The following is a 21947-nucleotide window of genomic DNA, read 5'->3' on the forward strand; positions in this document are numbered from 1 at the left end:
CGCCGCCCTGCCCCGGCTCCCTCCTGCATTTGCCGCCCCGCTCCCCGCCGGAGCCGGCGGTGCCCGAGCGCGGCCGGCATGTACGGGGGCCAGCAGCAGCTGCAGCCCCCCTCGCTGCCCCCGCACCTCCAGCAGCAGCAGCAGCACCACTACTACCGGCGCCAGCAGCACTACAGCACGCTCCCCGCCGCCCGGCGGCCTCTGGCCTACCCGGAGCCGCTGCCCCGGCCCCTGCCCTGCCGGGAGCCACCGCCCTGCCCGGAGCCGCTGCCCCGGACCCCGCCGTGCCGGGAGCCGCCGCCCTGCCCGGAGCCCCCGCCGCCGCCGCGGCCCCCGCCGTGCCGGGAGCCGCCGTCCTGCCCGGAGCCGGCGCCGCGGCCTTTGCCGTGCTTCGACCCGGCGCCCCACCAGCAGCAGGAAAGCGGGGTGGCGTACGACCGCGTGCGGACCTACGGCCCCGGCTGCCGGCGGGTCAGCACCTCCTGCTCCTCCCGGGCGGCCTCGCCGCTGGAGTGCTCGCACGGCTACCAGCAAGTCATCTCCGGCTGCGACCCGCAACAGGTACGGCAGCTCTCCGGCCCTCCCACCCGCCCTCCCTCCGCATAGCCCGGGCCGGGCCGGGCCGCGCCGCCACCTGCCCGCCCGCGGCTCTCCCCGCCGCGCTGTCCCGCTCTCGCCCGGCCTGAGGCGGCGTCGAAGCCAGGTGCCCTTGTGCCGGCGGGCAGGCGGCAGGTCTCCCGCGGGGAGGGGGTCGGGGCGGGCATCCCGCCCGGCGGGGAGCGGGGAGCCCCGGCGCGGCCGAGCCCTTCACCGCCCGCCCCGCACCTGCCCGGGGCTTCTCCTTCGAAAATGTCGTTTTGCCTCAGATGAACACCCGTCTGGGTAAAAACGCGTCTCTTCCCCCTGCGCGGAGGCGGCCCCACTGCGGGGTCGGCGGGAGGCCCGTCCGGAGCCGCTCAGCGCCCCGCCGCTGCCGTGAGGGGCCCGGCCCGCCAACCACCCGGGGGCGGAACGGCCGGCTTCACCGCGCACCGGGGCTGTTCTCCGGCACCCTCAGACCCGTAATTTATTTAATCTTCCCGCGGCGGGTGGGGGTGTGCGTCCGTGCAAGGGAGGGCGGGCGGGCCGCGGCGGGAGGAGAGGGGCCGCCTTCGGCGCGGGCAGCGGCTGAATCATGGAACCACAGAATGGTTCGGGTTGGAAGGGACCTTAAATATCATCCAGTTCCAGCCCCCCTCCCACTAGACCAGGCTGCTCAAGTAACCCCCGTGTCGGTGTTCACACCTCAGCTACCCGTTTTCATCTAGAATTCTTAAAACCCTTTAAATTTCTCTGTTTGAGTGGATCAGTTAATCCCATATTTGTTTCCTGTTTGGCAATTCTAATTAGCTTTTTTTTTTTTAAACGTGAACTTCTAAATACCTTACTCCATTGCAGTATTTTTGCCCATTTTGTCAACAGAACGGTAAAATTCCAGCCGGAGCAGTAGCCCAGGGCTGCCGGTTGCGCAGACTGGGTGCTCCCTTCCCACGGAGGGGATGCACACACAAACACTGCTCTGCTGACTCGGTGCTGCTCATGTAAATGTAATATAAAGGTGTGTGTGCTTAATAGTTCTGCGCGAATCAATGATGGTAATAACGTATGCCACTGAGCAGGTAGGGAAGTAATAGAGTTCAATTAGCTTTGCTTTAAAACTCTTCACAATGTGGTTTGGCAGGTTTGCTGCTGTGTGGATATTTGGGGAATGGCTTGAAGGTATTGATGGAATTTAATATCATTTTAACATATGCGATTGTTACCTTTGCTAAGTCTTCAAAACAAAACTACAAACCAATGACATAAGAACAGCTTTGACTGTAAAAACAGAAAAGGAGATCAGAATTTATTCTTAAACCATTTTTTTCTCTTATACATCAGACTGTCATTAATATCAGTAGAAGCAGGATGGGTATGTTATATGCAATATGACAACGTGTATTTGTTTCAAGTTGAACTCTTATTTAATTTTCTTTCCTGTGGTATGAAAACACTTGACTAGAGATTAAGACCAATAAAGCCGTATTTGGGTAGTTTTAGGGCCACCTTCTTCTGCAGGGTGGCTTCTGTGAATTCTGGAAAGTGAGCCGCTTCAGTGGCAGCTTTAAATGACTTGGATGTGACAGACGCATTCCTGCAGTACCAAAGCTGTTAATCCCTCTTTTGCAAGATGTGGGGCAGGAGTGTAAACACTGGCCTCTCACCTCCCAGATAAGTGATCTGCTCAACTAGGCTAGATTGAATTGTGTTAGGCTAGTCTGAATTGTGTTCAATTAATTAAATATTCATTAGAATAAATACTGCAGTCCTAGGTTTCCTCTGCTCAGATAAGTGTGTGAACAATTTGATTATAGACTGAAATGCTGTCTCTGCTCTAAGAAATACGTTTAATTTTCAACATCTGTTTTAGTCACTGAATCCATTAAGTCGTGATGATGAAAAATAATTTCTTGCTGAAGGGTTTTGCTGGATTAGACTTCAAAGACAAAAGAGGATGTTGTTCAAATAAGGCTTTGTGTGGGTTGCATTTTTCATGGTGGAGAGGGAAGGTGCTTAATAAAGATTATTAGCAAGTTACTAAAGATGAAAATGGTTAACAAACAAGGAAGTCAGCTGGGAGTAGACAGAAATTGCGTACTTGGTGCTGAATGGGAGTTGCCAGAAGGAAGCACTGGGAAGAATGTAGGAAGTTTCCAAAGAGCTGCAATGTGAAGAAGTGCAATTGTCTTTTTGATTCCGTTGCCCTTGGAGCAGATCACGTATAGCTACATAAACTGAATAACGTAAGGATACCTACCTCGCATGGATGTTTTAACTTAGCACTAGAGTTTTCAGCTAATGGCAGCCTAGAGCTGTAGTCTATGCTTCTTACTGTTGATAGGGCAAAGGGCTATCTTTGAGCAATATTTAACTTCTGCAGAGCTTTTGTAGATTAATGACAACAAATGTCTACATCGCTGCTGATACGCTATCCTATTATTCAGTTACGTGATTATGTGTTCTGTTATGTTTATGTACATTTTTAATAAACCAAAGGGAGGGAAAATTTGAAACTGGTGTGTGCATATAGGACACGTCATTGTATTTTTTTGTAGTTCAGGATTCAGTTTTCTTTACTTTTTCAATCTAACTTTGTTTTATTCTTGATGTAGAAGCCAAATGCTACTCCCAGCTGTGGCAAGCTTCATCTGGAGTAATTCATGGCAGATTTTGCTCTTATCTGCTTGATCTAAAGGAAGAATGTTGTTTAGAATAAATTCTCTTCCAGTATGGTGTACACGTATGAACCCTTTCACTGTGGTCATGAAAAAATATGTGAAATAGCGCACACACAAGACGTCTGCTGTCAGTGCAGAGAGCAAAATCCTGAAAGCCTTTGTAGGAGTTTATCCATGTGAGAAATTTTGTGAGTAAGATCTTTTCGTGGTTGGGCTGGGTTCTGTGAAGTGCTAAAGGCTCTCACCTCCCGTTGTGAAAATGGTATAATATTAACCAGCTTGTAAGATTTGTCTGTATTGTTTGAAACAGCTCTCAAACATAGCCTGCCATTTCCGTATTTCAGCTGCCAAAGGTAACTCATAAATTCTGATTAGATGACTGAATTGCTTGTAATTAACGAGACAATATGTTACGGATAAAAGGTTTTGACATAGATGAAATTCTCACCTTAATCGCTGGTTTGTCTGAAGCTAAGGGAAACTTGCTGAAATAAAAGTTAGTGTACTGATTGTTTTTGCATAAAATTTGGACATGATAACTGGATAAATTTACCAAATGGTTATTTTAAAACTTAAAAATCCTATTTCAAAATCATTATGAAAGTGTTAGCATATCCCTTTTGAAATTATCCTTATAAACATAGACCCAGAACAACTGGTCAGGCCGTTACAAATCCCAAACCCAGTTGTGCCACTGCAATCCCCAACAGCACTGAACTCTCCCCGTTAAAATCCCACCCTCCCCTTCCTTCTCCCAGTTACAAAACGCCGCATCTCCAAAGCGTTCCAGGAGATGACAGAGAGTAGCCTGAGCTGTGCCCCTTGGAAATGATGGGCAACCAGAAATGCAGTCACAGGGTTTCTGGCTTCTCGGCTCCCTCCCAGCCTGTGCGAGTCCAGCCTGCTTGGCTGGTACGGGAGGGAGGGAGGGCAGGCAAATCCGTGTTCATAAGGGAGGGAGGGAAATGTATCTGCATCAAAGCTCTTTGGAAATGAAAGAGTTTGGGTATCTTAAAAATAAGCATAATTTTACCCAAGCAAAACATTCTTAGGTTCTGTATAATATTCCACACATGATTAGGCCATCCTTTTGAATAGTATAATAGTATATTTTGACTTAAAATGGTCTGGTCTGCTCAGTTCTGAATGTATTCCTCCAAGAACACATGGGTAACCAGATAAAATAGTTTTACACATTATGGTCTCCAAACTAGACAGTGTGAGTTACGTATTCCAAAGCCCTGTGTCAGTGTGATTTAGTTCAGGCAGGTTTGTCCAACTTTTCAGTAAATTGAAAATGTGTCTTTTAATTTCATGCACAGCACTTATCTTGTTTCCATGTGCCGTACAATGGTAGTCACCTCTAAACAAGTACTGCTCTCCCGTGGTACTCGTGCTGCGGTAGCACTAGCGCGCTCCAGGACAGACAGAGCCGGTGGTGCGAGGCTCGGCACGGAGCTCAGAGCTGCCTTGCCTGGGTCAGAGGAGGAACTGGGAATGAGGACTATGCCTGCTGACAAACTGGTGGGAAGGAAATACCACTGGACATTCATTTTTTTAAGTATTTTACTTTTTTGTTCAAATTCTGTAGGCGTCAGAGGGATGTAGGAATGGGGCTGTATGTTCTAGACCTCCATATTGTCTCTTTTTGGTGTTATGTCCCAATACAGAGAGTTCTGTTGGCGTCGGTGGGTTCCCTTCCTTGACAGACCTACCTCAAGTACACCATGTGTGGGAGGAGTAAGCAGCTTTCTAAGTTTTCTGGAGCACTTATAATTTTGACATTTCTTAATTACAATGATTGCTGGTAAAACAGTTTCTTTTCTGCTTTGATTTCTCTTTCCTGGTGCTGTTATGATTCACTCTCAGGAGATCTGGAAAACAGCTTCAGGCTTCCTAAACTTATGCAACAGTTCACAGCTGGAAATCTGACCTACTTCAGAGCTGCTCTTACCTGGTTGAGAATGTCTCTGGGACTGAAGTGCAGCAATGTAAACTTCCCAAGCTCTGCCCACGGGCTAAGGGAAGAAGTGATTTGTTATGAAAATTGCAAATTTGTACTGTGAGGAAGAATAGATAGTGTGCTGTAAACTAACAAATTGCCCAGTTCTTAGATTAGATTCAGTGGGAATTTTGCTCACTTGGATAAAGAAGCAGACAGGGAGACTTCAAGCAAAGTGCACGATTTGTTACAACTCGTGGTGTCCACAAAACGTAAGGCAGTGCCTGCAATTGCTTATAGATGGTGCTGGGGAAAAAAGTGAAAGAATCTGTTTGAAAATTAACAAAACTGCTGCTATTTTTGGATTTCTGTAATTTTAAAAGGCGTATTTCGTTTTTCATTCAAGAATGTGCAAATGTTCTGTGTGGGCATCTTTTTTCATAGGTGTCAGTCATGAAGTTTTGTGACCACTTTTTGAAACAATTGCCACTGCTTGGTGCATTGGATAGTGACCCGATGTGGTTTGCTGGCAGTTCCTCTGCCCCTTTCATTTCAGTGTCTAAGGAAAATACACGTTTTCTTCCCTTGGTGAAACAAAAAATGCTTAAGACATGCATCTGTTTACACTAGCTGGCCTTGATATGTAACGTGAAAGACCATAAGTGTCTGTGGAATGTGATCCTTTAAGATCTGGTCCAGTGTGTCAGCTTTGATTTATATCCTGTTCTGTTGGCGCACACAGAAAATAAGGACTAATTCCCTCAGACCTGCAAAGAGGTGACTGAGAAAAAACAGACTCTTAAAACTGAGAGGGACAGGTTGCGTCCTGCCACACTGTCTGTGGGATGTTTCATTCATTTGGGCTGGGAAGGCCCTGGCTTTAAACCATTTCTAGGTGATTTCGGACAGTGGATCTCAATGTGTTTATAGCTGATGACCGTATTCAGGTTACTTTGGGAATCCACGTAAGCTTGAGAGAGTAAAGTGAAGCAATCACTGAATCTTTACTTATTTTCTTCCCTGCAGGGCACTATTCGAAGGATTATTATCGAGAATCCTGATCAGGTAGGAAAACTCTTTAGTGCTGGAGTGCTTGTGCAACTCTTCCTACTTTAATTATCCGGATTTGGTAAAGCGTGCAGCTGCCTCCTTCAGGGAATGCTAAATATTTTTAAATTATGTGCCCCCTACCTCTGGTTATGAGAAAAATTACTAGGAATTGAAAATACTACAGAATTGCCAGCCAGAATTCCCACCTCTCAGCAGTGAAGTCTCTATTAATATGCCTGAATAGTATCGCTAGTGGGGATTAACTTCTAACTGTTTCTACTACGTTTATTTCAAATGTTGTCTATATGGAAGCACAGTCACTTTGTTTCCAAATGGACATACATTCAAATGTACGTATCTTAAAGAACTATCTCGAAACATACATGTCTTCAAATTACAAAAATCCCTTACAATTTTTTAGTCAAAAATTGCCCTACTTCTGAATTTGACAACATTTATGAATGTTTTTATTAAAATGTTTTACAGGAGCCGCTATCCCCATTTCTTAGAGGGGGGAATTTCTGTCCTGGAAATAATGTCATCTATGAAAAGACAATAAGAAAATATGAGCTATTAAATCCCCTCCAAGTAAGTCGGTTAAGTTATCTATTACAGAACAAAATTGAGATGGTAGTAGAAAAATAATGTTCCTGGGTTGTTGTTTTTTTTTGTTGGGAACTACTGTCAATGTGAGAATTGCCTCGTTTCTTGTTGAATTACAGGACACATTCTCAAAGTAAATGAAACAATTTACGTATGTAGGGAGAGCAGAATCTGGAAGGTTTGGTATATTTTTACTAAGAATTTATGATTACAGACTAATAATGAAAACAGCTGTTGTTTCTCTAGCACTGTCAGTCTTTATCTGAATACTGACTGAGAATTAGTTTCTTGCAGTAGCTGCACAACAGAATAACCAATACAAATTTTTACACAAAATGAATTGAAAAGACAAATTTTAGCTTTCATTTTTCTTTTTTTTTTTTTTTTTTACTTATTCTTGAAAAAATATATGCAGTAAAGCTGTCTGAAATTTCATCTTAGAATTGGTGTTTTGTCAATAGCAAAAATATTATTTCCTTTTTCTTGCTCTGAAGTAGTTACTTTGAACAGGAAGAATTTTGAAATGAAGGCTATTCAGAGGGATTAATCTTATCTGTTTGGGTTTTTGTCTGTTTGTTTTAACTTCAGTTTTCATTCCATTCTGGATTTTAGATAGGTAAATTAGGTGTGATATCCATACCCTAAAGTGGAAAAGGAAAAAATTTGAGGTCATGATGAGTAAGAGCTTCTTTCTTCCCACAGAACAATGAAGTGTGGAGTTAGTCCTGGAAACCATATTTCTACTTCTGTGTTTTGTTACCCAGGATATATCTAGATTTATGTCAAATCAGGAGTGTAGTTTTGAAGAACATTTCCCAGTCTCCTACTACAGATCCCTCTTTAGTTTTTACACTGCACTGTGGTCTTGGACCACGTGAACTAGATTTTTCAGGTAAAATGCATTGGAAGAGTGCACCCGGAGTGCTAGGACTGCTAATGGGCGTTCAGCCCATTAAAAACCCGATGTAAAACCTCCTCGGATACATTGAAGGTCGGTATTGGGGCCTCTCTGCTCGCTCTTGTGCAAGCGTCTAACAGGGCTCTAACGTAGACTCTGTGTTCGCAGAATTAGATGTTGGTTCAGCCTTTTAAATGTAACTGCATTGTGAATTTTAAGTCAAAATTACCTGAAGCCTAGAATATGCATTTAAATAATTCTATGTAGATACAAAATAAGTATTTTTTTGAAGTAAACTTGTAACAGCCACGATCTAGAGAAACAAGTAAGTTTGCTGAGATCAGTAACTTTCAGTGTTTTGATAGGAACGTAAACTAGTTTCTAGTTTATTGTTTCTGTGGATGGTTTTGTAAATAGCACATTTCTTGATTATAAAACCAAGACAGGCGTCCCTTGTATATTCTACACTCTGAATCTGGAATTGCTCAAAGCATTTGTAGAGGAAATGTCTTGAGCCATTTCCTGTACTGATTTTTTTTCTAACTGAAATAACGAAAACTCAGTTCCACTGGAGCTCTTTTTTTATCTCTAAAATACTTACTGAATCAGGATATGCATGTCCCCCTTGCCTGAGAATGTTAAGAGTAACACCTTAACGTACAACTCAGGAAAGGTGTGTCTTCAGTACTTTTCATTTGCAGCCACTAAAATTTGAGGAGCTGGTGAATTGCAACCTTGAAGTATGAAAGTGTGAGGCAAACTCACGTTCAATTAGGAAAAAAAGGATTTTTATTAGGATTATTAAAATACCTGAAACTGTCAGCAGTCTTTCAGTGAAAATCATGTTTCATGCATTTATATATTCATATTAAGCTTCCATCTCATTAAGATGTGTTCAGCACCTTAAAAAAAACCCCATTCTTGTTTGTAGGAGAAGCAGTACCAATTTTCCCACCACTGTCAGATTCCCCCGCAGGCCGATCAGTGCCACGTTGTCCAGCCCTGCCAGCACTCTGAGCAGTCCCAAGTCACCCACCAGTGCCAGCAGACACAGACCGGCAGCCCCTGTGAAATCATCCCAGTCTCTGTCAGCGATGACTGCCGAGGAAATACAGTGCGGAGGGTAACGGTTCAAGCCTGTGAGCCGGTAAGAATCGTTCGCTGAATGTTTTACTATTCACAGTGTATTTTTGTTTTACATGTGGAGTACAAAACTCTACAAATACATAATTGCGAATCCCCAATCGCAAAAGTTTTTGTTCAAACTCGTAGTACAGCTATTAAGCACCATATGCCCAGTGTAAGTAAACAGCAGTTTGTGTGTCTGTTGCAGGTAACTTCTTTGGATGCTGTAATTGCAGACATTGTCTAGAACTATCCAAGGCTTTGTCATGTGCCGTTAAGGGGGAGTGGAGGGGAAAGCTGTTTTTGGTGTTGTATCCTATTTCTTGTTGGTGTAGACCTGTGCTTAATTGTACTGACTGATCCGCCATTCTGTTGTCCTTTAAATGCATTAAGGTTTGCTGGCTTCTTTGGTTTTTTTTCTTTATCTGGGAGTGCTACCCATTGACCGAGTCAGGTTTCATCTGTCAGTCTCTGTACAACAAAGATTGAGTAATGTAACGCCTATGCCTCTAGTTTTGGAGAAAAGATACATTACGTTAGGAACTGGACATATATCAATTCAGGATTGCTTTCTATCTAAACTGATCAATAAGGATTTCAAATATATTTGAATTTGCTGTAGAAGTATTTGACATAGGTTCACTGGAAGCGCAAAACTAGCTTCACCCTTCGTTTTACAGCAGGCTGCGAGTTCTGGAGTTTCTCAGGGCTGCAGGAGGGTTGCTGTACGTCTGCGCTATTACTGCAGCTGCGGGAGGGAGTGCAGCAGCCCTTCCTGTGCGTCCATTCAATATACAGGTGGCAAGTCAAACATACTTGGTGACCTCAGCGTTAGAGCTACGCGGAATCTTCCATAGCCAGATACTCCCATAAACCAACTTAGATACACGGAGTTTATTGTTCATGCGGGTAAACATTTGAACTGTGGCGATACAAATACCGTTTCTGCAGTGGGGAATCCTGTACCCGGCTGGTTTTATCTGGATGCTGCCCGCAGGCGTGCTATCCACTGCAGCTCTGGAAACATGTATATTAATTAAAGATCTCCTAATTCTCAACACTTTCCATATTAGAATAATGATGATGATGTTGCTGTAGAAGAGCATATGTAGTGTATTTCTCATTGTTGTAAAGGCAGTAATTTATTTCTGTATAGTTTACTGAAAATCAGAAGACATGGAAGACTCAATACTAAGGAAAACAAGTGTTCACAAATTGCAAATTAGTAAGAGCAACAAAACCAAACCCATTTTACTTGTAGCATTTTCATGTTCAGCTTTCATTCCAAAGAAGGGAACTCAATTATGATCATCTTGCGTGTCTTGTGCTAGGTGAACTGCTCACAGGAAAATAACGACCAACTGGACTGCCGCTACTTCGGAGAGCTTCTTGCTGAACTGAACCGCAAGACCAATGACTTGTACAGCTGTTTACTACAGCACGTGGAAAAGATAGGCGGAAGGTATTGGCATGTTATCTGCTCTGTCATTTCGATGTTCCAGAAACCCTGGCGCTGCACACTTGAGAGGACACTGTTGTTTGCAAATTGGTTTGTTTTTCTTTTCCTGACTAGAAGCAACTGTGTATTTTACACATTGATCTAATTTGCTGAGTAACTGAGGACATAAAAATGCTGTAAGACAAGTAAATTTATTGAATTTGATGCTTTTTCAAATTGTTTAGACTAATATGCAGTAAGAATTAGGTATCCCACGCCTGTTTGCTTACAGAGCAAACAAGTTATACTTCCAGCGTGCTCTGACATATATTTAATGATGCAATTCTATTATTATGTCCTGAAGAAACAACCCCAATGTCCAAATTGTCATTTCCTTTGTTCTGTTACAGTTATGTTATGTCATGGATTAAAAGATGGCCACCATAAGGCATAAAGCTCAGTATCTACTTGCAAATTAATGTTAAGCATGTATTCTGCAGAGCCCTGCAGACTGTCTTTGGAAAAGAAATGCAGAATCCCAGCAGCCCTGAGTATTCACAATGTTCTCGCCTTTCCTTCCCCATCACTGTGGCTTCACTCTCCCCCCTCGTTCCCCATCTCCTTTGGTGCTTTCCAAGTTCACTGAAATAAGAAAAGTGGTCCCATAGCACAGGAAAAGTGGAATTTAAGCATCACAAAGAACCTGACGCTGCTACGTAAACACTTCATGTTTATTGCACGTCAATATATTGCAGCATAGTTCTGGGTAAACCATCACCCAGCCAATTAAGAATGTAACTGGGTTAACCGAACATAACTGGGATAACTGCCCAGAGAAGCGGAGATAGTTAGCCCGTGTTAACTGTGCTGCTGTTAGAATATGCCAGTCTCCTCAGATACTTCTGCATGGAGGCATGTTTAACAACGCGTGTTGCCTGGCACCTTAAAAGGAAGGTAACAGCTCTTCATCTCATGAAGAACCTTCCTTGCTCCGTATTTTGAAGATGATCTTTTTGTAGTTGTCAATGTGGGTATGAATTCGTAAAGGTCTCAAGAAGCTTTCTGTTAATTGGTCCCTTGGATTTTGTCTGTTTTACAGGAACCATGATGTTGAATTTACGTGCCAGGTAAGCATCGGGCGTGCTCTTAACAAGCCGTTTCTGTGCCATGTAGCGTTAACAATGGTGTTGGATCTTCAAACAAATTAGGCCAAGCCAGTTTAAATGAAGGATGTTGGTGTTTGTCAGTTAATGATTCCTGCTGGTTCATTCGGAGCCTGAAACCTACTGCTAGGCATGTATTTGCAAGTGTGATAATACTGAAAGGAAACTTTAGTAATTTGCATTATTCCAGTATGAGAGTCAAATTTTGAAAGTCTTTCCTGCTGGGCCAATACTGGTTTCATTGCAAAACAACTTACACGACTACGTGTATTGTCACTAGGCGTTTTTTGCAAAGGATCTTTCACGCTCTTGCCAACAAAGCTGCTGTTCAGCAACATGCGCTGCAAGAAGTGAAGAATCCTGCCCCTGACAGAGAGGAAAGGAGTGTCTGTCAGCTGACAGAACAGACTTCCTACGGCCACAGAAAGCCCACTTGTGTGAATCAGGCCATGATAGAACCATCAGCACCGCTGGTGTTCCTAAAGGCATTGTGTATATGGCAGAAATCTTTCCCTAGGATTCAGTTACACGAAGCAGTGCCACTTAATCACGGGCAGGATCTCCGGTGACACACTTGTCATCTTTAGTTCATTGACAGGCTGGTCTTTGTTTAGAAACATGAGATTTGCTCATATCATAAACTGCCGGGAGTTTAGCGTCAGCTGTTATTTTCTTGAGGATTGCTTTGAATACCGCTTTTAAAATAAATGTTAAACTCAATGATTTGAATGTGTGCCTCATGTATCACTTCATCTCAGTTTTTATATGCAACACATATATAAGACTTTGGAATTTTTCTGCATACGCTTTGATCTATTTTCATTGCTTATTTGCCTTGTACTAAACGTGTTTTTCATAGTAGACCCACGTAATTAATGAAAAAAAACACACGATCTACCAGGCAAAATTCTTAATCAAGATGTCTCCCCTTTCCTCCCTTCTTTGCTTAGACTGAAGAAATTGAAGATTTGATTCCCAAAGGACTGTCTGAGACAACAAAGCAGCAGATTCGTTATCTCCTCCAGGTATGAGTGGGGTGGAGGGCTGTGGGGGAGCCTGTAGTTAACTGGAAACAGTGGAAGCCGGCTCACAATACCGGGGATTTTGTATGCAACATACTTCACTCTATATTCTGCTTATTCCATTTTTCCTAGTGTAAGAGGTATTGAATCATACAGGTGGCTCCAAGTGACATGTTTTGGCAGCTGGTTCCATAGACTACTTGTGTATTTTAAACTGAGCTTTACTGGTTTCACTGGAAAACATCTGGGCTTTTGACCAATTACAGGAGAGCGCGGATCTTTCATCCTTTTGTTTGTGTTGTATATTAATGCTTTACTTTAAAAGCTAAAGGCAATTAGTAGCTGCTTCCCTGAACGTTGCGTTGGCTATCAATTGCCAACTACATTGAACACTTAGAACTTAGGTCTCGCCTTGTACAAGGCCAGACCTAAGTTCTAAGTGTTCTATGTAGTCGGTTAAAAACCTCTGGTTAAAAACCTCTAACATAGCACTGAGTTCTGAGGCACGCTTATGATATTCAGTAACAAAACATAAACCATTTCTGTTTTGGTTCCATTTATATATGGCTTTTGATCTTCTGATCTTTTCTTTAGCTACCCAACCATCCCAACTTGCCTTCTCAAACCCCAGCCAGGTGGCCTGGCTGTGAGGCAGACAGGAATGCACGGTTCCGATAATGGTGATTCATTTTGTTGCTTCTCAGCACTGCAATACTCCGCAGTGTGTTTTTTAGAAAAAACACTTGACCTCTGCATGAATTGCTTGGAAGACAGCCGACTGGAACTGGCCCCTGCCTTTGACAGAACATTAAAACCGGTGCTGTAGCATGAATCCCACTGTCAACTCCAGAACCGTTTGACATGTAGGTGTGTTAGAACAGGACCCAAACCAACCCGCGGTGCTCAGCAGGTGTGTCTAGGTCTGGTCTCCCTGAGGTAGGGGTACGGTGATCCCACCCGGGACCTGCAGCTTACAGTCGCTTCCTGGTAAAAAAATACATTTGAATAATGTTGTGAATGAGCAACCTGGTCTGACTTCACAGCTGAGCCTGCTTCAAGCAGGAGAGCTGGACAAGGTGACCTCCCAAGTCCCTTCCAACCTGAATTATTCTGATTCTTTTACAATGGAGACAGACACCAACACCAAACTACTTCACGACCTGACGTTAGAACGCTGTCCCAGGAAGCTGGCTCAGCTCACCTCTGTGGGAAGGAGCTGAAACACGTATTTCCTGTTTTCTTAAAGGCCGGCTGCTTTTACATTCTCACACCTATGCTGAAAAAAAATGCAGCTAAAACATCTTCTGGGGAACCAGATTTTGTCAGCGTACATCCAGTGTGCTCTCAAGACTCCAGCCCCCTCTCGGAGAGAGTTACGTGCGGTGTGTTTTTATATCGGAGAAGGACTCTGAGCCAGCTGTCAAACTGCTCGGATAAAGCCTGTGCTGGGTGTCCCCAGAAGCTCAAGTCTAAGAGCCCGGAGAACTTCACTGTAGAAGTACAAGACACTTATGGAATTTAGCAAAGTCTAGCACTAAGTAGTTGCTGAGTGGGGATTTACTTACACTTTCAGTCTAAGTTCAACTATTTTGACTTAATTCCTTCTTTTAATCTACTCCTAGAGTGTATTTTGCAATAAAACCAACAAAACTATAAGTCAAAACTTAAATTCTACTTTAATTAACAAACAAATGGATGAGTTACATTAGAAATGTTATTTTTGAAGCCTCAGTCACAGGATCGCACCAGTGGGGATAAAAAATACGACAAGGGCTAATCACCATATTGATGGAGATCCTGGTAGCTTTCTTCAGCGTGCATCATCAACACATTTTCATTTTAACCAGTAACTTGTAAGGGAAAGTATCAGAGGAAGAGAAACAGACAGGAGGGTTTCATTTTGGTCCAGACAGTAAAAAAATCCATCTTCTGCATAGATATTCAGCCCTTCCAGATGAGTCAAAACTTGAGGAATTATTTTGTGTGTTCTTTCAAAATCTGTTTTTCTTCTTTTAAGTATTAGAAATGTATCCTGGGATGCAACAATTAGTGTTTTACACCTGAATCGATACACAGCTGTTAACACGCACCGGACGCAAGCCAAGCGCAGCGTTGGGCTGTTGTGCAGCACTGCCTTTCGTTTTCATCCAGTCAACTCCTTTAATCTTTGGGATCTTCTTCCTTTAAAGGGAGGAGTGGGTTGTATGGCGCTTTATTTTAATTTTAATTAAATTCTCTTGCCCTTGGGCTGAAAGTGTGCTTTGACAGATCTCAGAGATGGTGACTCACTCCTCTGTGGCATCTCAGGTAGGGTCGTTATTTTTTAAAATCAGCCTAAGTCACAAAGCTCTGAGCGCTCAAAAAACGTACAAATGCAGTTCTTTACTCTCTTGTTCCTTCCATTTTAAAAATGTTACTGTGTGTTACAAGGCAGTAATTAAAAAGCTATGCCATTTGCATAACAAAGTGCACGAAAATGTGTTTCTTTGCAGACACTGTGGGTACTTCAAAGAATGTAGTAGTTGTAAGAGTAAAGTTCTTTTCAGTTGCATAGCAGTTTTCTGTTCTACCCATTGTCAAGCGTATTGTAAACAAAGCACACTAATTAATCAGAAGTATACATTTTCTTTTTTTCCCCCTCCTAGATGAGAGTGACATCAGACAAATCTCTGAGACTCGTGCTTTCCACTTTCAAAAATTTACGTGAAGAGCTTTGCCATTTGCAGGATGACTTGGGGGTAAGCCGTGGCCTCATCCATTTGTTTTCACCTGTCAGCAGGAAATCCGTTATGAGGAAATTTAAATTGTGAAGTCCAGGCTTTAGTTCCTTTAATGGAAAGGGCTGGTTTATTAATGGACGTGAAAGACTCGTATGTGGATGAGGTTAGATTTCTTTCTAGCGGTGGTTTTCAAGTGTTCAATGTGTTGAAGCCTGAAAAATCAAATACTTTCAAAGGAAGAAAAGACTCTGCTGAGTGAAATTAGATGGAAAGCTCTGCATTGCTGTATACAGTGCATACGTATCTACAGAGGTGTGGATGAACTGTAGTTTTAGTCTTAACACGGACAAGGCGTATGCACCACGTGCCTGTTGGCTACTGCTGGTCCAGGAATGAGGCCTCGGTTCCGACAAAGCTGTATTTCCCGCTGCACAGGAAAGCTGTTGGCAGCTGGTGGCGTCAACAACTGCGGTGGTTCTCCCGGGCACAGGCAGCCCAGCTGGGAAGCCGGAGCTCTACAGGCTGCTGAGATGGAGAGTAGAGAATTGCTGTTAGGAAACCAAGAATGCGTCCCACACCAGCACAAGTGCTCAGCACCGCTGGAAACTTCACAGCAGCATCCTGTGAAATGCAAAGTTTTAGGAGGGAAGAGGGAGTTTTAACCATCATCTTTAACACAGAACAAGGAGTCTGTGCAGTGAAGTGGTCTTAGTTTTGGGGTTTTTCTTAGTTTCTTTTTAATAACTGCAAATAATTCTTTCTGGGACAGAGTGAAAGGAAGAGCAGTGTCCAGGATCCCAGTGCTCACCGCACAACACAAACCCACAGATACTGTAGTCACGGGCAACTGTGTGCTAGGTAGTTAAAAACCCAGAAGTTTCAAGAAAACTGAGTATTTGCTCAGTTCTAAAACATCACTTACTAATTACTCAGTATGTTGCACTTACTTTGAATGTGGGAAAAGTTTACTGAAAAATTGCAGCTATTGACTGTAAACACTTTTCTCTTACAGAAGTTAGAAACTGAGAACGTCTGTCTTAAGAAGGATTTGGCTTTTAAAGATTCTCAAGTAAAAGAATACGAAACTATGTTGACTTCTCTGAGAGAGAATAATCGTCAGCAGCAGGTAAATCTAAAAACGTATTTTCAGTGCAATTACAGTCAGCGAAAAACTCGCCAGTATGCTGACTTGGGAGCGTTCTAGGTAGTTGCTGCTTGGTTTATGTTTGCGTATGTGAGTGACCCTGTGACTTCCTGAAAGAACACTGCGCATTCATTCCGCTTCTGTGCTTTCCAGCAAGGGCTGAGAGAGAGCACCGCAAAGTGCCGCTCTCTGGAAGAACAGCTCCTCTCCCTGCGGCTCAGCGACGGGGAGAAGGAGTGTCAGCTGAAGGAAGCAGAGTACTGCAAGCGAGCCTTGGAGCAAGAGATCCAGAGCCTCAGACTACAGGTAAGAGGCTCCCTTGATATAGATGCATTAAGGTATGAAAGTTAATGATGACAACTCTCTTTGTAAAATAAAAAAGTATTTCATTTTTTGTAGACCTGCTCTAATCCAACACTACAGACCACCACAGATGAACTCTCCAGCCGTTATGTAGAGATGATCAATAACTTGAGAGAAGATAAAGATCGTGAGATCCGCAGTCTGAGGGTAAGTTGGTTAACTTGGCACGGTGCATCCCTCCCCTTGTACAGCTGCAGGTAAACAGCTGCTTTGTTTAAGGAACAGGAAAGATCTACCATATGTGCTTTTTAGATATCTTTCGGTCCAGCAATTACTTTATACAGAGACCCTAATGATGGCTCAGAAACCCTTACGGTATAACATAAAACTGTGATTTTTAAAAGAAGTACAATTCCTTAGATGTAGAAATTAGGTATTAATCAGATTAGCAGTCTTCCCTAAAGGGAGATTTTGTGTGTCCTGATAAAGTAAGAAACTAGCCAAAAGATACCCAACAGAAAACAAAAATAAATCCCAGTCAAAAATGTATGCAGGAAACACCTCTCATTTAAATCACTGTAGTAGTATTTTACCAACCTGGAAGGCAAATCAACTTGTTCAGTGTTGTATTAGCTTTATTGTGTTATAAAACTATTAAATTGTTAGTGGTCAGAATTCAGTCCAATTAGCACTTACTGAATTTACTGTGCCGCAAAACGTTCTTATTTGAAAATCATTGGGTTTTGCTGTTTATGATTTTAATGAAAAAAATAAATCTGGAGTCCTAGATAGATACCGAGAGGTCACCTGCAGGGAGCAGCAAACACCTAACTACTCCTTAACCTCTGTTTTAGTCTCAGTTATCCCAATTCCAGCAAGATATATCAAGGAGAGAAGGAAGTAACAGTGACTTGCAAATAAGGTTGCACGAACTGACGTCAATGTTGGAGGAGAAAGAGGCTTTTATTAAACAACAGCAAGAGGTAAAATAATACAACTTATTTCTAAGAATTTTTATATTTAAGCCTCCACTTCCTGTGAGGGTGGAAACTTCCCGGGAAGTCCCTTGTACTCTCCTGGTTCAGCAATCAGGGTTAGGATGTTTTTTAACCAAATGCTTTTCCTCTGACAGTCTTTTGGAAGGACAGGCTTTTTTGGACTGCTCTTTGCGGGGAATTTCTGCAAATATTTTGTGGTGACTTTAGTGAACTAACACTTCAGAAAACGTTACTTGATTTGAATGTTTACTTTTGATTTTTTCAGGACCTCTTCAGATTGAAGCATGAGAAATTATCAGGCAGTCAGTCCCCCGGTGTAACAGCTATCATCACCAAGAAGTAATGTAGTTAGTTATTCGTCTTTCTTAAAAATATATCCTTTGGCTTCTCCATTGTATATAGCCTCTATTAAGCAAGTTCTTGCCTCCTGAAAATGTCTTAGTACTGCCTGTTCCCCTTAAAGGGGAAAAAGTCGAGATTGGCCTTCCTGTCCGGGGAGGATTCAATACTGAGCACCGCAATAGCAATGGGAGGGGTGGGCAGCGTCTTGAAGTGACATTTAAATGACTGCATTAGCTTTTAGTTACTCGTGAAAATCTTTGGGCATTAATGACTGGCAGGACTGTGAGGCAAGATCAGAGTTACCGCTCTGGATGCGGGTACGCATATTTCAGTTTACAGGTTGCAACTCTTTTTAATACAGGTACAGGAATCAGTATCCTATTCTGGGTCTCCTGTCTGATGACTACAAGGTTACATCACCTGTCAATAAATCACAAACTATTGTCATTGAGAGGACTGGAGAGATATGGAAACATGTAAGTTTACCCAGAGATCAACTATTCGGTCTCTGAACTTCCTAAGTATTCAATTTAACTTCAAGGAAAGTAGGAGCCAAAACTGACACCTGAGAGAAAAAGCCATAGTGTTAATTTAACTTGGCTGCCAAAAGCAAAGTGAATGATGGAAGTGAAGGAACTGTACTGTCTATTGCAAGAGGGCAGTAATTGTTGGGTGGAGTATGAATAAAATAACACATAATTACCTTTAACAAAAGAAGCGGCATTGCTCAAACACCAGCCTCTACCCTCCTGCACAAGGCAGTCTCTCCCAGGCATCACGGTGCTGGGGCGTTACTTGGTGGGGACTTCTGTGTTGTGCTCCCAGGTGAAGGAGTGTTTTGGGTGGGCAGCGATCCTGAGTCACCAGCGTTAACGACTCCAGACTGTTACTGAAACACATTAAGCGCCGCGTCCCTGAAACGTACATCGAGACAGGGCAGGGACTAACCAAGGAAAGGCAGAACAGTGGAGACTTTTTAAGGAGTGATTCAAAGTGAAAATACAAACTAGGACTGCAGAAGCTATTCATGTTGCAGGGCACAAGGTAACGTGGCCAAGTCTGAACACCAAGGTAAAGGCTTGAGAAAGATCAATGCGGCCAGTTCACAACCCCGTGTTCTGAACACTGGAATCCGATGATGCTGGCTGCAGACGGAGTATGGCACAGCAGCACAAATAAACGAGCCTTGAGAGAGCAGCTTTGTGGGGGACATGACCAAGAAAAAGACAATTACACGAGCAGCCCGAGTAGAGGAGGGTAAAACATCTGGCATGTTCTAAAAGGCGTTGTTACCTAGAGTAGGATTAAGAAAATAAAAGGTAGAGGTCACTGGCAAACTGCAGTGTTTTATTGCTGATCTCCAAAACTCATCCATGTGCATTGCAACCTGGTGAAATGTCCAGGAATTAAACATTAATAAATTACAAAAAGCCAAAACCCCCTCCCTCCTAGCTTACTCGAAAAGTTAGTCATACTTTCCGTTATAAAAAATGGATGAGTGTACTCTGCATTTGAAGAGATCAGTATCATTAAATGAGAACTGTATTTTAAGTTTCCCAAGCTCTCTATCAACCACTAGTGCAAGTTTCAGTTGAAACAAAATTACCTTGCTGCAAGATAAACTTGATAAGTTTGAGAAGTGCCAATTTCACCTTTACTCCAAGCTTCACAAGTACTTCTGTGTTCATGTACTGTCAGCCCAATCTTTTTACGTGCATTCATTACCGAATAGCAATGCTGACAGGTATCTGAATAGCGTGAGGTTGTACTGAAGCAAGCAAGTAGCCTGTACGTGATACTGTCTTTCAAGCAGTGATTATTTCTCAAGCTCAGTCCTTCACGATACTCAAATGAACGTACTTAAATGTTCTTTGTAATGTTGATTATTAGTTAACATTAGAGAAAACTTGTAGGATATAAATTTTTTAACACCTACTATTTAGGTATAAGTTCCTGTTCTTGGTTGTTTTCCTCAGTACGAAAAAGCTCTTGTCCTGGGTTTCGCGTTCACTGGTGACAGGGAATGACGCCAGTTCTGACATCTCCCCTTGCTGAACAAAACCCTCACAGCTTAATGATAGGACTTCGACCTTGCCAGTACCAGCTGCTGTGAGCACTGACGTGCTGAGCGCCGGTTAAGGAGGAAAGGCTCAGTGTCCGCTTGGAACACTTTAAAAGTCAGGCTCTTAGAGAAATAAATATAAAATTAAATGAGGCTTGCTTTATATACCAGGTAGTTTTGTTTTCTATACAGAAATAAGTTTGTGTATTTTCTTCTAACAAGCTGCCTGTTTCTTTCAGGAATGAAAGAAATCCCTAAGCTATCAGAGCCGCTCAAAGGAGTTCACGATGACTAAAATTGCTTTACTTTCTGCTATTTTGCATCTGGAAAAGGTTCGGTCTGATAGTGAGAAGGGCTGGGGAACACATTAAGGACATGGAAGCATGAAGATGATGGAAAACACCGTCTCATCCTCCCCATAAAGAACTCTCTTACCTGTGTCCATAATCTGCCACTAACAGCTGTGGACAAACATACTTTTTCATGCACTTACTTCTCCCAGAAGAGCACGCTATGCCAGGCTTTCGTGGACTTCAGTTTTTCTTGACGTGACTAACGTCTGTTCTTCAGCCAGTCCTGAAGCAACTAAAAGACAAAAGAAAGAAATCTGAAACCTTTTCCTTTTTGCACTATTATTTGCCATATTCTTCAGTTCTTTCTACTCATGCTGAGAAGTGAGAATGTTACAAATTTAAGTCCGACACATAAAGATTGGCTGGTTTCAGTGCAGATCTGCAGATTGCTCTTTTATCTACTACTGCCCAGTGAAGGTGAGCAAACCCCAGAAACAACCTTTATGGGGAATTTTAAAAATACCTCCCTTCAAAATGCTTACCTTCCCTCTGCCTATGTATGGGAAGCTAAAACACAAAGGAGAATTACTCCAGATATACAATTCCTCACACTCCGCTACTGAATTAGCAAATACCAGACTTACCTAGTGAAATGATGGGGCGCATGCTAATTTTGAAGCATGTTATCGACCTCAGAGTTGGTGTATTTCCAGCTGAACCTTTATCCAAACCAGCCATAAGTATTTGCTGTGCTTGAAAATTTTAAGAACTTGGTATATTTTTATAATAGATAAACTTAGTATGAAAATAGCTCATAGACTGAGTTTCATTATCACACCACCTTCCGTTTGCAATTGTTGCTCCTCGCAGGACCACATAAGTTCTCTCAAAATGATTAGGTATTAATAATTAATTAATGACTCAATTAATAACCTAATAAAATTAATTAATAATTAAGTAGTTGCCTAAGCAACACATGCAGAGAAGCACAGGGGACATTTTAAACTATGCAATCAAAAGGCGCCAGCTCTTTATTAGGGGGTTCTTGCTTTGCTTTATTTCTGCAGACATATATTTCTATTCACAAATAATATATATCAGAGAATGTTTAATGGTGAAAGAATGTAGGCTCTCTGTACGTATGAAATAAACCTAAATGTAACTTTCTGAATCATTTCTATCTGTACTGGAAACACCTGCTGTCTATGTGGTGGGCTGGAGGGGGTTGTTTATGTGATGTGATGCTGCCTTTTTTCAGACAACTTGGCCCTCTAAATGAATCTTTACAAGTAAAAGAACAGTGTTAGGTCCCTTTTCTTGCTGCTGCCACCACCAGTCCTCCACTCGGTTAGTGCTGGGGTGTCAAAGATGACCTAATGCGCTTCGTAATGGAAAAAGAGCCCAGCGTCAAACCTACTCACTGCGCTGCTCGGGTATGTCTGCCCTAAGACAGGCCTGCAGTTTCAGAAGCCAAGTAAGAGAGTCTGCACCATTAAAAAACAATCACTTTAGTGTAGCTCTACAGAAAGAGGTTTTAATTAATTAAAAATTAAATATCCTCATTTGAAGGAGGAGTGCCTTGCCCCT

The 21947-nt window shown here is 42.7% G+C and overlaps 2 protein-coding genes across 7 annotated transcripts in view; one reads left to right on the plus strand and one right to left on the minus strand.

Moving 5' to 3' along the window:
* The first annotated feature begins 11 nt into the window (after window positions 1–11).
* On the plus strand, window positions 12–20561 carry POF1B (POF1B actin binding protein). Its single transcript, XM_054213693.1, has 16 exons — window positions 12–189; window positions 295–561; window positions 6226–6264; window positions 6736–6837; window positions 8682–8897; window positions 10207–10337; window positions 11413–11440; window positions 12427–12501; window positions 15144–15236; window positions 16231–16344; window positions 16516–16668; window positions 16762–16872; window positions 17520–17648; window positions 17929–18002; window positions 18367–18481; window positions 20307–20561. Exons 1-16 carry the CDS (start codon window positions 79–81, stop codon window positions 20310–20312), a joined length of 1764 nt encoding a protein of 587 aa, XP_054069668.1. The 5' UTR covers window positions 12–78; the 3' UTR covers window positions 20313–20561.
* ZNF711 (zinc finger protein 711) overlaps window positions 14150–21947 on the minus strand; it is a 38955-nt gene continuing 31157 nt past the window's right edge. For 3 of the 6 annotated variants that reach the window (XR_008468338.1, XR_008468334.1, XR_008468340.1), the window contains exons 15-17: window positions 20561–20652; window positions 18709–18894; window positions 14150–15743 (exon numbers count right to left, since the gene is read on the minus strand). The gene's annotated coding sequence lies outside the window, so the exon portion shown is untranslated. Of the gene's footprint in view, window positions 15744–18708; window positions 18920–20560; window positions 20653–21947 lie in introns of all 6 variants that reach the window. The other 3 variants (XR_008468336.1, XR_008468335.1, XR_008468337.1) reach the window with 3 other exon arrangements.

This window comes from Rissa tridactyla, chromosome 9 (genome assembly GCF_028500815.1).
Source record: "Rissa tridactyla isolate bRisTri1 chromosome 9, bRisTri1.patW.cur.20221130, whole genome shotgun sequence".
Taxonomy (NCBI): Eukaryota; Metazoa; Chordata; class Aves; order Charadriiformes; family Laridae; genus Rissa; species Rissa tridactyla.